The 17,507-nt window shown below is 41.7% G+C and overlaps 1 protein-coding gene across 1 annotated transcript in view; it reads left to right on the top strand.

Moving 5' to 3' along the window:
* The window catches only part of CHN2 (chimerin 2), a 327,093-nt gene extending 310,040 nt beyond the window's left edge, over positions 1-17,053 (top strand). The window contains 5 exon segments of the mRNA XM_017881350.1: positions 1,878-2,051; positions 6,828-6,905; positions 9,311-9,448; positions 11,689-11,794; positions 15,280-17,053. Of these exon segments, the coding sequence (XP_017736839.1) occupies positions 1,878-2,051; positions 6,828-6,905; positions 9,311-9,448; positions 11,689-11,794; positions 15,280-15,451 (668 nt within the window). The 3' untranslated portion in view covers positions 15,452-17,053.
* Positions 17,054-17,507: the final 454 nt, after the last annotated feature.

Here is a 17,507-nt window from a genome sequence, read left to right as displayed (position 1 = left end):
TTCTGGGGATGGCCAGTGGTAGTGGTTGCATAACAGCGTGAATGTACTTAATGCCAGCAAATCATACACTTAAAAATGGTTAAAATGATAAATTTATCAGAATTTAACAAAAAAAATTAAATGAAGTTTATAAGACATACTAAGAATTCCTAATGAAATCACTGAAGAATAGCTGGGCAGATATACTTACATTTTTTATCACCATATTTGCTATTTATTTTATTTGACCTAACACATATATAGTACTTAACTATATTTCAGACACTATACTAAACACTTCATTAACTTTTATTTGAGCCTCATGGCTAATGCCAGGGGGTAGGTGCTATTATGATCTTCTCTAAAAGAGGATTCAACAAGAAACCCAGCCAACTTTAGGGCAGTTAGCCAAAATTTACATTCATTAGATAGATGTATCAAAATATTATTGAAGTCACTTGAGCTTTGTTGAATTTCTCATGTTGATAAAGATGAATTCGAACTTTTTTTTTTTTTTTACTTTAGAAGGAGGGTAGATAGAGAACTCAAGCCAATAAAAATTACATGAAAATCACTTAGAAATTACCACTGATTTTACAAAAGTTTAGATCCTCTCAAGTTCTTAGTGTGCTTAAGTGCTATTTTATAAAGCAGATGACTACAATATTCCTTATCATGTGTGCACATGTGTTATTCTTTGGGCCTAGGAAAACAGTATTAGAAGACAGTTTGAGTAGACAGCACATCAGCTTTGAACAACTTCAGCATTGAATGTAGACTGTGCTTTTTTTTTTTTTTTTTTTTGAGACAGAGTCTCCCTCTGTCGTCAGGCTGGAGTGCAGTGGCGCGCAATCTCAGTTTACTGCAACCTCTGCCTCCTGGGTTCAAGTGATTCTCCTGCCTCAGCCTCCTGAGTAGCTGGGATTACAGGGGTCCACCACCATGCCCAGTTAATTTTTGTATTTTTAGTAGAGACAGGGTTTCACCATGTTGGCTGGTCTCAAACTCCTTGCCTCAGGCAATCTGCCGACCTGCCTCAGCCTCCCAAAGTGCTGGGATTACAGGCATGAGCCACTGTGCCCGGCCAACTGTGCCTTTCTATCGTCAGAGAAATTCCATCAGTGGATATCAACTGCTAACAGGCTTTTCATGTGTTCATTGAACTTTAAAAGCACCTTTTTCAGCTTTGGGGTTTCATATGAACTTTATAAATAATCATCACATTACATTACATGGCATTGGTATAAACTCTCAAGTACTCCTACTGGTGTATATAGTTAGGCATTATTTCTACTCACAGGTGTCAAAATAAGGCACATAGAAAGGAAAGTGGCCTACCCAAACTGCCCAAGGAGAAAGGGATTGGAAACAATGGGGCAACCTTTCAGGAAAGGGGAAGAGGATACCAATGGTCATGGACTCCTCAAAGCAAAGATTAGAGAGTCCTGCAGAAAGAGTAACTCTGCCTCTCACACAAGCAGCATCAAGAGCTTAAAGGAAACAGCCTGGAACAAACCCTAGGTGCCCTTTATAAGCCAGGATTGTCTGGGAATCCAAACCCAAAATCCTACTTGTGGACCCAAAGGGTTCCAGCCTGAAACAGGAAAACAGATACAAAAAAACCTGATCAATTACCTAAGCTGTCTCAGATGTTCTGTTCTCAAGGTCCAGCGACAGAGAAGGCTTAATGAGAAAAATGGAATTATATACGGGTTTAGTGATTAAGAAATGATACTCGTATTTATCCTGTAGACAGTATCACCTAGAAATGGGATAGATGTTCCAGAGAAATATGTCAGACCCTTGGGTGGTGATATTTTTATTTTTGGCAACATATAATTTGGGTTGTGCTTTGACAAAAGGGCTGGGCTAAGGTAATGTGGCTTTTTTGTTTACAGACTGTGGATTGAACGTACACAAACAGTGTTCCAAGCACGTTCCCAATGACTGCCAACCTGATCTCAAGAGGATCAAGAAAGTATACTGTTGTGACCTCACAACACTTGTGAAGGCTCACAACACTCAGAGACCCATGGTGGTGGACATATGCATTCGGGAAATTGAAGCAAGAGGTTTGGAAAATACTTCCTATTATAGTAGCACAGTGATTTTATTTTTATTGTTTGTTTTTACTGTTGTCAAGGAAACAGAATTGCTCTACTACTCGTTGGGAAAATGACCTAGGCATGTGTGCGCGCACACACACTCATTCTCTCTCACAGATAGACTCAATCCAACCAGCTATATCAATTTCCATCGTATATATAAGCCATGCATATATGCATTCAAAAAATGTTTACTGAACATTTATTACATGCTGGGCATTGAGGTAATAAAGGTCACCATTCTCACCGTCAAGAAATTCATACTTCAGCTGTGTGCAGTGGCTCACGCCTGTAATCCCAGCAGAAGCTGAGGCCAGACAATCACTTGAGCCCAGGAGTTCAAGACCAGCATGGGCAACATAGTGAGACCCCATCTCTACAAGTTTTTTTTTTTTTAATTAGCCAGGTGTGGTGGTACACACCTGTAGTTCCAGCTATTGGGGAGGCTGAGGCATGGAAGAAATTCATACTTTACAGTGGGCAATCAGGGGAGCAAATAAACAAACATTGTGGATGGCTGTGTTCAAGGTACCACGGAGTCACAAAGGAAAATATTTTAATCCTATTTAAGGACAATGCGAAAAGGTTATGGCAGAGGTGAGGCTTGAATTGGATCTTTGAAAAAAAAGGTGCTTCTATTAAATAAGAAATTGTTGAGCTACACATACATCTCCTACCATATAAAAATGTGCTCCTAAATATTCATTGTTTATTTCAAAGAGGAGAGTTCAAAGATTTAAAAGATCTGTTCAATGAAAAATAAACAAGATAGAAACATTTCAAAAAAATGTTCTTTTATTTATTTATTTATTTTGTTTTTTATTATACTTTAAGTTCTAGGGTACATATGTAACAAACCTGCACGTTGTGCACAAAAAATGTTCTTTATGTTGTATATGAGTCACTTTTCCTTTATTTGTGCTTTCTTTGGCCACTGTTCAGTATCAAAATGTTCACTGACATTGTTGGATGTAATTTGGGTGATTTGGCCGTGTATAGAGCCTTTTTGTAAGGTTTAAACCACTTTTGCCATGTATCATATTCTGTTATACTTGGTATCCATTATTGTGTCCTAACTGGCTTAATATATTTTATACATATATATTCATTGGTCAACTACCCCATTTTTTCCAAAGCACAACTAAAAAGGATGTCATAGCTTATTATTTCCAACCCTTTTAGAGAGAGGAAATTATTCCCTTTTCTGTGGAGGGGGAAAACCATAGCTATCCTGTTCCTTGAGAACTTGCTAATTTAATCCCAGAGTGTAAGAAATGCCTTCTATCTTTTCACCACTGTGGCTGACAGAGCTTAATGAGTACTTTGGGATCTGGTGAACATATTAATCCAGTGGCTAAACTGGGTAAGAGGAAAGGAGGGATTCCCTGCCTCTGGATGAGTGGTTGGGACAAGTGGCCCTGGGCCCTGCAGTTTGAGGTCAGATTATCAGCCTCTCCAGAGCCTGCAATCAGGGCTTTTCTGAAGAAGCTGGGGTCCTCCCATTGTGATCCTTAGCAGAGACAACTGATAATTCAGGCAACATTACTGACATGTCTAACATTTAAGAATAGGGGGCACTGCACTAATTTTGCCTAGTTCAAGAGTGAGATAAGAATAGCACAAATTAGGAATTGATGCCCAAAGAGTCACAGCACAGCGATTAGAGCCCCAGGTATTAGGGGCCTAAGCATGCAAGCAGAACCAGAGAATGGGCTGGGAGAAATTTGTGTCACACTCACATACCCAGCTGTGGAGCCACCACTGCCAACATTTTTCCCCGTCTTCCATTCGTAAAAAATTCCTTATTGTTCTCCAAATGTTCTTTTATGTTCATTTGTCTCTCCATGATGTGGTAGAGTGAAAAGATCAAGGACTTGAAGTTAAATTCTCAGCCCTGTCTCTTACTGGCTGTAGCACAACCTTGGGCAAGTTACTTACTGTATTTGTATATGTGTTTCTTCATCTATAATATGAATAGAATCAACTGTACCTCATAAGGTGGTTGGCGAGGATTAAAGTGACTCGATACATAAATGGACCTAGTACAGTGTCCAGTCTACCAAACTCAATCTGTGTTAATTTTACGTTTTCTTGGAATGACCCACACCCATACCTCCACCTCCAAATCTGTCTAACTATATTAGCCTGTACATCTCAATGCTGTCACAGAGACCCTAAATAACAGTGCCTTTGACAAGATAGAAATCTATTTCTCTCCCCAGTAATAGTCCAGGTACCCAGGAGCAGTCCAGGAATAGTCTGTTCCCCCATGGCAGGAACCCAGGCACTGCAGCTTGTTGCTCTGTCCTGCTTGAGTACTATCCTGCATGCACAATCGCAGTTGGCCACCACCATCTCATCTGCATTTCACTCAGTAGGAAGCGGAAAAGAGCATCAGTTCCTTTAAGGCCACAGAAGCCATAAATGTCACCTCTGCTCCCACATGGGCCAGAGTTTAATGGACACTGCAATGGATATTGTTCTAAAAATCAAAGGTTCCGTTACAACAGAAGAATGGGAGAACAAATATTTGAAGGATAGCTGGCAGCTTCGGCTACTCTGGCAAACTCTAACCATCCTTTATCATTTCCTTCAAAGATTAGCTTCTTTAAAAAGCATCTCGATGTAATACAGGGTGACACTTTGCTCAGTGAAGCATGGGCTAAAATCAGGAAAATTACCCCCATTTAATTATACTCTAAACCATACAACTTGGCGTATTGTTTAAAGCATAGATTTTTTTTTTTTTTACTTTAAGTTATGGGATACATGTGCAGAATGTGCAGGTTTGTTACATAGGTATACATGTGCCATGGTGATTTGCTGCACCCATCAACCCATCATCTAAGTGTTAGGTCCTGTATGCATTAGGTATTTGTCCTAATGCTCTCCTTCCCCTTGACCCCCACCCTCCAACAGGCCCCAGTGTGTGATGTTCCCCTCCCTGTGTCCACGTGTTCTCAGTGTTCAACTCCCACTTATGAGTGAGAACAAAAGCATGGATTTTTCTGTGTTCCTTGAAAACCTGGATTTCTTTGAAAGGGACTCAGTGAATCATATGGCTGAATGTTTGTTTCTCCTACCCCACCAAATTTACATGTTGAAGCCCTAATCACCAGTGTGATTGTCTTTGGAGATGGAGGTCTCCAAAGAAGTAATGAAGGCTAAATGAGGTCCTAAGGGAGGGACCCTAAACAGTATGACCAATGTCCTTATGAGAAGAGACACCAAAGAGCAAGCTCTCTCTCTCACTCTCCATGCACATATACCAAGGAAAGGACGTGTGAGAGAAGGTGGCCATCTATGAGCCAGAGAGCGAGCCTCACCAGAGGCCAGAACTTTGATTAATCCATCAACAGGCAGAGTTCAATGTTCACTGCTAGGGGCTCCCATAATCGAGGGGGTCTGTGCCTCTGTGGCAGTGCATGTTCCAACTGGAATGAGATGTGCTCATATGCACCAACATCTTAGAACAGGATGACCCACAGGTTTCATCTTGTGTGACAACTACAGTTGATCAGTAGTGGTCACCTGAGCAATTGGAACTGAGATGAATTCTGAGGCTAAACAGGGCTCAGTGGGAAAAAGGGCGGAGATCAACTGAGAGCATCTGTCATGGTCACAGAAGGGATGAGGGGAAGTATTCGTGATTTACACCATGTATTTGTTGTCTCTGATGCATACCTAATGAAGACCCTTATATGCGGCAGATAATACATACTCCATAAATGTTTTCCAGATGAAAAAACAAGAGCATATGTGAGTTATCAAGGGTTTAGCAGAATATATGGCAGCAGCAGCAGAAGCTATTTGTTTGCTTATTTTTACTGTAGCTATAGTTTGATAGCAGCTAGTTTGTGCCATACAAAGTCTGAAATCCGGTCCTTTATCCCTGCTCATACTTTTGGGAACTGACTTGTTTTTAGGACATATCTTAACAAATCAATAAGCTCCAGGAACAGAAACCAAGTCTTTTTTTCTTAGCCTAAATTTGCAGTAATCCAATTTCCAGAAGCAATAACTAAAACTTTATTTTCCTGCATCTGTTTGTATAATCAGTTGTCTAAAAGTATAACAAGTAATCATTTTTAATTAAACAGTTAACATAGTCTTATTTACAAGTAAACATGAAAGGCTGTAATAGTCTAATTTTTCCCAATAAAATCAGAGTGATACATATTAGATATCCACATACATACACATGTGTATCTAGTACAGTGCTACATACAATATAGCACATGGATTAAGATGATGCTAGGTACCCCACTTACCCTGCTGTGATTATTACACATTTTATGCCTGTATCAAGATATCTCATATACCCCATAAATATATACACCTACTATATACCCACAAAAATTAATAAAAGAAAGATGATGCTAGGAAGAAAGTCAGGTTGCTTCCTACAATGATGAAATTCGTGTCCAGCAAGCTTATGAACAAAGGAAAGGAAGTAAGGGAACGGTCCATGAGAATCTTAAATATCAGTTCTCTTTGCAAAGTGGAGAAGGATGAAGACCGGATTTACACTGAGATCTCCACTGCTACATGGGCAAATGAGAACAGACTTGCCTGGAAATTGAGACAGACAAGTCCAAGTTCTGATGCAACTGTGTGTGATAAATAAGATCGCTGTCTATGTTTGCTCATTTCCTGATAGCATGTAGTATAGATGTGAAATTAGAGTCTTTTTTTTTTTTAGACGTTTCAAGAAGCTAAAGTCTCTCTCTCTCTCTCTCTCAGGATTAAAATCGGAAGGCCTTTACAGAGTCTCTGGGTTCACTGAACACATTGAAGATGTCAAAATGGCATTTGACAGAGGTAAGCTTGTACTTTCTTGAATGCCATCTGACATCCTAACACCCTTCTCGTTTGGAACTAGATTTTAATCATAGTAGAAATGGGGTTTCAGAACTACTAAGAGTTGTTCTTCAAGAAACGGAGAAATAATGGCTTACAAATCTCATGTTTCTGCCTCACTGGGCAAAGTGTTTCCTTCGCAGCCATTGACAAGGGATCACTGTCAACGGGCAGACAATCCATATGGCATTGGAGTACCCGTCTGCATCCCCTGTCTCAGGATCCCATTCTTCTCCTTCTCTCAAAGCTCCAAAGAAGGGATCATAAGGATGGGAGGGCACCCCCAGCACTAATGTAGGGGAAGGCAGTGGACGTGTAGGAGGGAACTGCTTTTGTTCTTTATAACTGTGGTGTATATTCTCTAGAACATACTATCTCTTAAGTCAGATATCATGGCCATCCTGGGGATCCTGTTAAAAATACGGGTCACTGGGACCCAACTTGAAGGCTCATTCAGAAAGCTGGATAAGCCCAAGAATCTGTATTTCTAATAAGCAATCCAAGTAATTCTGGTACAGCCAGTCAAGACATGGAACCCCTACTGGATAAAGCCTCTACTTTGTAGTGTGGTATATGAAATCAATGAGGTTGCCCTCCCTCTCTCTTTGGACTTCTCTCCAGTTCCTCCTCCCTACTGTACTGTACACTCCAGCAATCCTGAAATACACCCTATTTGCTGCCATGAAGAAGTGCCTCAGCTCACATTGTCCTGTCTATCTGAAATGTATTCATCTCTCTGCCTAGCAAACACCTATAATCAGGGGTCAGCTCAAGCCTTTCCTCCTTGAGGAAGCCTCGCTGACTGCCCCAAGCTAACCTCAGAGCTCAACTTCCTTTTCCCACACCCCCCCCACATTCCCCACACTTCTTCAGCATAGCAATCTTCCCATTTCCTTGTCATTGTTGAGTTGCATATCTGACTGTCAATCTAACTGGAACTGTTGGTTGGCAGAGAGTATCTCTTTTCCTTGGTTCATCAGGGCTTAATGGTGCTTGGCACATGACAGCTTCTCAATAACTGTTTGCTAAATATGTAAATAATGAAATAAACATGGCACATCTTCTATGCTTTTACTGTTTTCTATACATCGGCAGCTTTTTTTATCTTCAGAACCAAATTTGCTGAGGCATTTATTCTTTTAATTCTTTAAGTAAAAGATATTAAGAATTCCTATATGATTAAAACATTTTTATCCAAAAAAATGTCAGGCTATGACAGATTGGACTGGTATTTCCTAATGGTAAAACTAAAAGTCAAAAAATGTCTTGAGAATTATTGTTAGAAATGGTAAGAAATATAGGCCGGGCACGGTGGCTGATGCCTAGAATCCCAGCACTTTGGGAGTTGGAAACGGAGCAGGTCAAAACTTCTGTGCTGATCCTTTGTACTGCCTACAAAGAAATAATTCCGGACCAACAATAAATACCAGATACATTAGTATAATATATTTAAAGTGCTGAAGTGAAATAACTGTCAAAATAGGCCGGGCACAGTGGCTCACACCTGTAATCCCAGCACTTTGGGAGGCCGAGACGGGCCTCCCACTTGAGGCAGGAGTTTGAGACCAGCCTGGCCAACGTAGCGAAACACCCCCCTCTACTAAAAATACAAAAATTAGCCAGGCGTGGTGGCACGTGCCTGTAATCCTAGCTACTCAGGAGGCTGAGGCATGAGAACTGCTTGAACCCAGGAGGCAGAGGTTGCAGTGAACCAAGATTGCACCACTGCACTCCAGCCTGGGCTACAGAGTGAGACTCTGTCTCACAAAAAAAAAAAAAAGAAAAAAGAATGATAAGAAATACAACATCACATACCCATGAGGAAAGGGTAAAGTTTCCCAGATTAAATTCCTAGGGGATCAGGGAGGAAGGATAAAGTTAAAAAAACAAATAAACAAACCCCTTCAGTGAACCTGAAAGAAACAATAAGAACTGAAACTATTCAACAATCATTTTGTGAATGTGACTTCCAAATCCAAGTCTAAAAAACACTGATGGAGATGTATTAGAGCTTCTTGATGTTCTCTTGTTTCAGATTAGATTGTCATTTTATTATGAACCTTTGTGTCTATAATACAAATTATTGTGCTAAATTTCTATTTAGCAAATTACCAGGGGCGGGGACCCAAAGCACTGTTTGAAGTTTGTTTTATCACCCGTTTGCCTGCACAAACCCTCAGAGCCTACCTCCCTCTCACCAGACTCCCTTCTGTTGCCTCCTACACTTCAGTGTTACTAGAAGCCAAAAGAGTTAGCTGAGACTTGTCAGGGAGCATTCACCATTGGATTTTTTTTTTTCTTCTTTCTGTACATGCCTTGGTGAAATAAGGTCCTAATTAGGACTTGGATCACTGATTGTTTTTCAGATGGTGAAAAGGCCGATATATCTGCCAATGTCTATCCAGACATAAACATCATCACTGGAGCCCTTAAACTGTATTTCAGAGACTTACCCATCCCTGTCATCACATATGATACCTACTCCAAATTTATAGATGCAGCAAGTAAGTACTTCAAATTAATTTTTTATTTTTAAGAAATTTTTAAGTACAATGCTTTTGACCTTCAGAAAATTAAAACTCAGAACTGTTTAAATTATTGCATTTGTACCTGTCTTGTCAAGTGAGGGCACAACGGTAAATAGATGACCAGGCATAGTTCAACAGCTGACTTGAACCAGTTCTAAGAACTCTGTGGACTGACGTATGTGTCAGGCAGTTCTGTCCACATCGTTCCTTGTATGCTGGGAACCAACACAGTCAGGCCCATTCCGTGTTGAAAGCATGAATATTTCTGTCACAGAAAAAAAAAATCTTCAGTGAGGACTGACTAGATCATGGGGATCCAATCTTTTGTCTTCCCTGGGCCACACTGGAAGAAGAAAATATACTAACATTAATGATAGCTTTAATGATAATTTTAAATAATTTTTAAATAAATTAGTTTAAAATCTAATAATGTTTTAAGGTTTACAAATTTGTGCTGGGCAGACCGGGCGCGGTGGCTCAAGCCTGTAATCCCAGCACTTTGGGAGGCCGAGACGGGTGGATCACGAGGTCAGGAGATCGAGACCATCCTGGCTAACACCGTGAAACCCCGTCTCTACTAAAAAATACAGAAAACTAGCCGGGCGACGTGGCGGGCGCCTGTAGTCCCAGCTACTCGGGAGGCTGAGGCAGGAGAATGGCGTAAACCCGGGAGGCAGAGCTTGCAGTGAGCTGAGATCCGGCCACTGCACTCCAGCCTGGGCGATAGAGCGAGACTCCGTCTCAAAAAAAAAAAAAAAAAAAAAAAAAAATTTGTGCTGGGCCATATTCAAAGCTTTCCTGGGCATGTGCGGCCCACAGGCTGCGGGCTGGACAAGCTTGGTCTAGATTAACTACTTTTATCTGTTAGGCAGAATTTCATTCCTAAGCAGTTAAAGTCACAACCAAGTTTTGTCTATTGATGCTGTTCAAAATGAACAGAAGGCCAGAGTATACTGTGTCAAGCAGTATACTAGAACGTCTCACCAGTGCCTTCTAGTTTAATTCCCTCATTTATCCCATGTGGCAAATCTTATAATCCCATTTTACAGAGAAGAAAAGCAAGGCTTGGAGAGCTGAGCTCATGCGTCCAGGAATGGGACATCAGGATTTGCCTTCCATCAGCCCAGGGTTGCTCATTCAGTGTTTGGCACTTGGGCCCACTGCTGTAGGAGAGAGAAGAGAGTGAAAAGAGGGCAGGTCTGGAGGAAGGGACTACACTTTGCCCAGGAAGAGGCAAAAGTGACCAAAGGGAGATTCAGATGCTGAGACACATGACATAGAAGTCAAGCTCACTTTGAGGAAGTTTTTTGCTTGTTGTTGTTGTTGTTGTTATAAAAAATTAAAAAAAAAAACCTTTAAAGGTTGAAAAGTTTAGGTATGCTGTTAAATATAGTAATGAGATGCCTGATGGGGAGACACAAAGGCAGTGTGAGATGGGATCAGTGTGAGATGCACTTTTCAGATGAGCTGAGGCCCTGACCCCGGTAAGACTATTCCCTCCTTCCGGGGCCCTAGTGGTCCTGGCAAAGAGGGTTCTAGCATCCTCTACTCCAGGAGGAATAGCAGGAGGGTTTTCTTTGAGTAGCTGCCAGTACCTATCAGAGACCCAAAAGCCAGAAGCATGTACTCTTCCTCCCATTGTTAATATGTCCAGTCTCCACTTCCTAACCTGGGCTGTGCACCAGGGTTAAGCATGCCAGCACTACAGTGAGAAGTGCCATGAGTGCAGGCTGAGTTGGGTGGCTCATTGCCAATGTCCTTGCCTTGTAAAATATATTAGGTTGTAGAAGTCTCCCAGAGAAAGACTCATTAGACCACTTCAAGGGAATAGTACTGTATGTGGTGCAGTTTAAATCAAAACTTGTGGGAGTGATATTTCTAGCAAATCTACTGTTCAGAAGAAAGCAAAGCACAGTCTGCACATATGCTCCCTGACTGTATGCATTCTGCTGGCTTACGGATTCATGGAGGGCAAGGACAGTGTCCAGCCTCTGGCCACCCAGAGGACATTCAATAAGCATGTGGTGCTCAGCCTCAAACTCTTTCCTGAATGACACAGGACACCAACAAATTGATTAAGTGAAACAGTGCTTGGATTGCATCAATTTAATAGAAACCTGCCCCCATTTCTGGCTAAAACAAAAACTTCTTGTTACTTCTCTAAAAACTTGAATGCCACCCTCTGAACTAATACCCATCATGCATGAACTTCACAGAAATCTCCAATGCAGATGAGAGGCTGGAAGCCGTCCATGAAGTGCTGATGCTGCTGCCTCCTGCCCACTATGAAACCCTCCGGTACCTAATGATCCACCTCAAAAAGTAAGCTCATGCCTCGTGCACAAAGCCTGCTCTGCCCCTAGAACAATTAATGCATAAGGAAAAGTGGAGAGCATTCCTCCCCAGCCCCCTGAGGGGACCGAGCCTCCAGCCCCAGCCATAACTGCTGGAGCTTCACTGTGCCAGGAGCCACACCAGGCACTTTCAGTGTATCATGCCTATGAAAGGGGCACCGTTGCGGTGGCTCATGCCTGTAAATCCCAGCACTTTGGGAGGCCGAGGTGGGCGGATCACGAGGTCAGGAGATCGAGACCATCCTGGCTAACACGGTGAAACCCTGTCTCTGCTAAAATACAAAACTTAGCCGGGCGCTGTGGCGGGCGCCTGTAGTCCCAGCTACCCGGGAGGCTGAGGCAGGAGAATGGCGTGAACCCAGGAGGCAGAGCTGGCAGTGAGCTGAGATCGTGCCACTGCACTCCAGCCTGGGTGACAGAGCAAGACTCCGTCTCAAAAAAAAAAAAAAAAAAACACTTGCGGGGGCGGGGGGGGCACCATTAGGGGCCTCGTGTCACTTGTGAGATTGCTGACACTTGGGGAGGTTACATAGCTGATTTGAAGAGGTGTAGCCAGGATCCCAGGCAGGCTGATGCACAGCCTTTACCTACTCTGCCTCTGCATCTTCATCTGATACAAGCCCTGTACTCTGTGTCCTGTTCGTCCCCCTGTTGCTTGCCCCTTTCCAGGCTCCTGAGCCTGCCTGCCTCCTGGGAGAGCACATTTCCAGCCTGATCTCTTATTTTTCTGGATGTGTGAGTTCTATATCATTAAGTAACAAACTTCTCCCAAAACTTAGTGGCTTAAAACAGTAAACATTTATTATCTCATAGTTTCCAAGGGTCAGGAATCCTGGTGTGAATCAGCTGGCTGCCTCCAGTTCAAGGTCTGTAATGAGGCTGCAGTCTTATCTGAAGGCTTGATGTGCCTGTAATCCCAGCTACTCAGGAGGCTGAGACAGGAGAATTGCTTGAACCCAGGAGACAAAGGCTACAGTGAGCAAAGATTGCACCACTGCACTCCATCCTGGGCAACAGAATGAGACTCTTGTCTCAAGAAAAAAAAAAATTCACTCCTGAAGGCTTGATGGTGGTAGCATCCATCTCCAAGCCCACTCACATGGTTGTTGGCAGGATTCAGTTCCTTAAAGGCTGTTGGACTGAAGGCTTCACTCCCTCACCAACTGTTTGCTCGAGTCAACCCTCAGTTTCTTGCCATGTGCATTTCTCCATAGGCAGTTTAAATTAAAACTTGTGGGAGTGATATTTCTAGCAAATCTACTAGAAGCCAACTGGCTTCTCTCAGAACAAGAAAGCAAGAACACCCAATATGAAAGACAGTCTTTTTGTAACCTAATCTCAGAAGTGACATCCTATTGCTTTTGCCATGTTTTCTCTGTTAGAAGCAAATGAAGTCCAGCCCATACTTTAGGGGAAGGGATGCAGGGTGTGAATTCCAGGAGGCATATCACTGAGGTCCATCTCAGAGAGTACCTGCCACACACAGAACTGTCTGTGTGAGTGTGTGGGAGACAGAGATGGAGACATCTGGATGTTTATGGGACACTAGAACCTCTGGTGATGCTATTCTCCCTAAACCTTGTCTCTCTCTCTCTCACTGCACATGTGTAATGAGGTTGATGAATTGGTGTTATAACATTGTGCACATATACACAGGGCACATCTGTGTACCTCTGTGTTTTTGAAAGACATTTGGCAGCAGCCCATTCTTTGACAAAATGAACCAAAAATTGTCTACATTGCGCAGTTCACAGATCTACTTAGTGAAAAGCAGCAAACTGAGGACTGTATAAACAGTAGGTATTGAGGTTTTATTTTTCTACCTTTTAAGACATACAATATTGTTGCTCAGATTCAGTGACAGGTGATGGTAACTTTTAGCTCAGAATATTCCCATTTTGATTAATTTACTGAATTTAGGAGTACAAGTAATTTTTAGATTATTAACTATGGGTGTCACATCTGGCTTTCAATCAGCTGTAAAATATTTATTGTGATCAATATCCAGTTACAATTTGGAAGGCAAAGTACCACTACCAGAAAAAATGCTGACACCTTTCAGCTGAACCTTAAACGCCAATAATACTGTATCTTGATCATAGTGGGTTTGCTAGCCATCTTGTTTGGTCAGGCATAGTGCCTGACTTAAGAGGAAGCTGTGAGCACTTTGATGGTGAGAAATGTCCTCTTTCCAACCTTCCTCTTAGCTTTGTGGCATGTACATGACACAAACTGGGTTGACCTTAAAATAATACTCAATGGCTAATCCTAATGAGTTATAAGGAAATAGAAAGGGATGGCTTTCTATGCACAACCTAAACACATTTTAATTATATTTTGCTCTTTTTTGGATAACCCGGTCCCTTTTACATCTATTAGGAACATTCTGAAACTTAAATTTGTGAAAACGTAACTCTGGGAGATTGTAATTTTATTCCATGAGGAAGATATTAAACCAACTTTGCAGTTTGAATTTTATTCTTAATAAAGGCTCTGCAGTTCTTATCTGGATGTCAAAATGATGATTTTTAATTTCATCTGCCGTAGACCTCATCCTGTGGGAACTAGAAATAATGTCCAACTGCCTTCCAGTTTGGCCACATTCCAGCCATTCCCCAGCCCCAAGATAACAGCCTGGTTCTTCCTACATTCATGACAGCCCTTTCTACACATAACCTTTCTCCTCTGGCACCAGTCCTCCCAGCAGACAGGGATCCTGCCCTTCCCTTCCCACTCTCCAGCATACAGACCAGCAGGAAGCCACAAGAGAGGAAAAAGAAGCCTTCCGTATGAGGCCTCCGAAAGGACCATGGGCCAGCCTCAGAATCTGCTGCCCCTACAAACCAGTATTCCTTAAATGATAGTTCCATATTTACTTAATAAGGAGGACTAATTTTCTAATTTAAAGAATTGTGTTCCTGCCAGATTCACATATATAATTCATTTCCACTGGCGAAGGCAATGTCAACAATTTAAAACAAAAATCGGTAAATTACCCTTCAAAAATACCTTTCTGGCCGGGCGCGGTGGCTCAAGCCTGTAATCCCAGCACTTTGGGAGGCCGAGACGGGCGGATCACGAGGTCAGGAGATCGAGACCATCCTGGCTAACACGGTGAAACCCCGTCTCTACTAAAAAATACAAAAAAATTAGCCGGGCATGGTGGCGGGCGCCTGTAGTCCCAGCTGCTCGGGAGGCTGAGGCAGGAGAATGGCGTGAACCTGGGAGGCGGAGCTTGCAGTGAGCCGAGATCCGGCCACTGCACTCCAGCCTGGGCGACAGAGCAAGACTCCGTCTCAAAAAAAAAAAAAAAAAAACCTTTCTGCTATTCTGATTCCCAATTTTTTCTTGCAATTTCCTGAACCAGAGATGTTCTTGGCACTTACATACATAATCAATACATAAAATCAATCCTCAAGTCTCCATAATGTCTCTGTTCTGTATGTTTTGCAGGGTTACTATGAATGAAAAAGACAATTTCATGAATGCAGAAAATCTGGGGATCGTGTTTGGGCCCACTCTGATGAGGCCCCCTGAGGACAGCACCCTTACCACCCTGCATGATATGCGGTACCAAAAGCTGATTGTGCAGATTTTAATAGAAAACGAAGACGTTTTATTCTAATCCATCAGGGAAATGAGTTGAATGGCCTCAGCCCCATCCAAGTTGACAAAGCTAAAGGAATAAAAACTTTTCTTACCACTTGATTTGTTTTCCAAACAAGTGCTAGAATTTGCTGGACCGCAGAGGATCGCTGAGTGGGGTACTGTGTCTCATAGACATGCGCCACCTCCACGTGAGAACAAGGGTGAAGGTGAGGGAAGCCCCCTCGCCTTGGGTCTTTTGCTGTGCCTCCTATGTATGTCTGGTTTGCTGGAAGAGTGATTAATACATCTTTAATTTATTAAAAACAATGTAGACCTTTAAATTTCAGTCTTATTGGTAATAAAAGGGAACTTAATAAAAAAGGTACTTGATACAGTTATACATTTTCCACTTACAAAAAGAGGACAGTTCTGTTCAATGTTAAATGAAACCTATATCATAAAACATATTTTAGCCACAAGAATGTTATTTTTAGCAAATAGAACTCAATGCAGTGCATTGGTTATTACCCTGTGTACCTTGTCCCTCATTTTGCTGTGACACCCTGAAAAAGCTGACCACGAATGCAGTATTATCTCAACATACCTCTGTCCTCCTCAGTGCTTTTCAATGAAATTTCACCGGCCCCTTGTGTTCTTGCTTTTGAAGTTTTTGCTCTTAAGCACTGGCATTCTTCTATTGTATGGCATATATTTATAGCAATTGTAGGATGGTCTGAAATGTCCACAAATTTTCTTTTCATACAAATTTTGTGAATTCCCAAGGTATGCTTTGGAATGGGTCATAGTCTTTTCGTATCATGAGGGGGTATCCCAGAAGATACAGAATGCGGTCATTTTACCTGAAATTATTTGAGAACACTGGATGTATCTGGTCTGTGTAAAAAGTTAGCACTTTCCCTCTTTTCTTCCCGGCCAAGCCCTCTGAATTCATCTGTTAATATCAAATTGTATTTTTGCCACATTTCTGTATTGGTGAAAAGCGAATCTGCAGAATAATTGTCAATGTTTTTCATTTTTGTTCTAGAAACCTATTTTTTAAAGTGAGAATAAGGTTGGTTTTTACCAAATATTTGTTCCTCCTTGACAAAAGTAGCTCTGTGTGGATCATTTGATTTTATTACTATAGTTCCATTCTCTTGGTTATATTTATCTTAGCATGAGCCTTTCACACCAAGATTTCTATATTTTGTAACATAGGTGAAATATTTAAAACATCAAAAACTGTAAATCTAGATTTTTAAAAAATCCAACTACAATGTCTTTTCCTTTGATTGAGATGATTTGTGTAAACTCACCAATCTTGCTTTGGAGTGAGCAGAAGAGAATGACTGTGTTACGTGGAGCATCACCGTGTGACTGTTGACCTGAACAGTCCCAAGGGCTATGCAGATGGACTCCATTGGCACGCGGAGGTCAGAATGGTTTGACCTCTTCCCTGCTATTATCCCTCCTCCCAACTGTACAGCTTTGTTTGTTGTAGTTTATGTACTTCTTGATACTGTCAAAAAATTATCTGGAAATGGTTTTATTTTGTGAAGTGAACAATACTTTGTAATTTATGATAGTGTAAATGGAAGGCAAAGCATCACATGTATTAAATTCTGTCTATTATTCTGGAGTATGTGCAAGAAAGTGGTTTGGAGGGGTGGGGTGGTGGATCGTCAAAAAATTGTTTCCAGATAGTTGTTGGCAACAGATTTTCAGTCATCACTGAAACACAATGAGAAAACAGCATCCCGTTGAGTCCCCACTCCTTCTGCAAGCTTCCTTCTAGAGAGCCTGCTTCAAGATTAAGGCTCTGAGGCTCCACATTCACTTTCTGTAAGCCCCACTGCATGGATGCATCATCCTACAGAGGTGAACCATTTAGGGCAAATCACCCTAGGCCACCTGGAGGGTAGCAGAATAAGAATTTTAAAGTCAGAAAGCCCTGAGCTTGATCCCAGATCTGTCCATTTAGTACTACCTGCATATAACCATGGGTAATTTGTGGCTCTGAAAAACTGAGGATGATATTCTGATTGTGACATCTTATGAAATTTATGTTCTAGGGTAATTAGTAATAGTTATTT

The sequence above is a fragment of the Rhinopithecus bieti genome, unplaced genomic scaffold (genome assembly GCF_001698545.2).
Source record: "Rhinopithecus bieti isolate Rb0 unplaced genomic scaffold, ASM169854v2 scaffold_13174, whole genome shotgun sequence".
Taxonomy (NCBI): domain Eukaryota; kingdom Metazoa; phylum Chordata; class Mammalia; order Primates; family Cercopithecidae; genus Rhinopithecus; species Rhinopithecus bieti.
The sequence above is the reverse complement of the archived record's forward strand: the minus strand, read 5'-3'. Positions and strand labels throughout refer to the sequence as shown.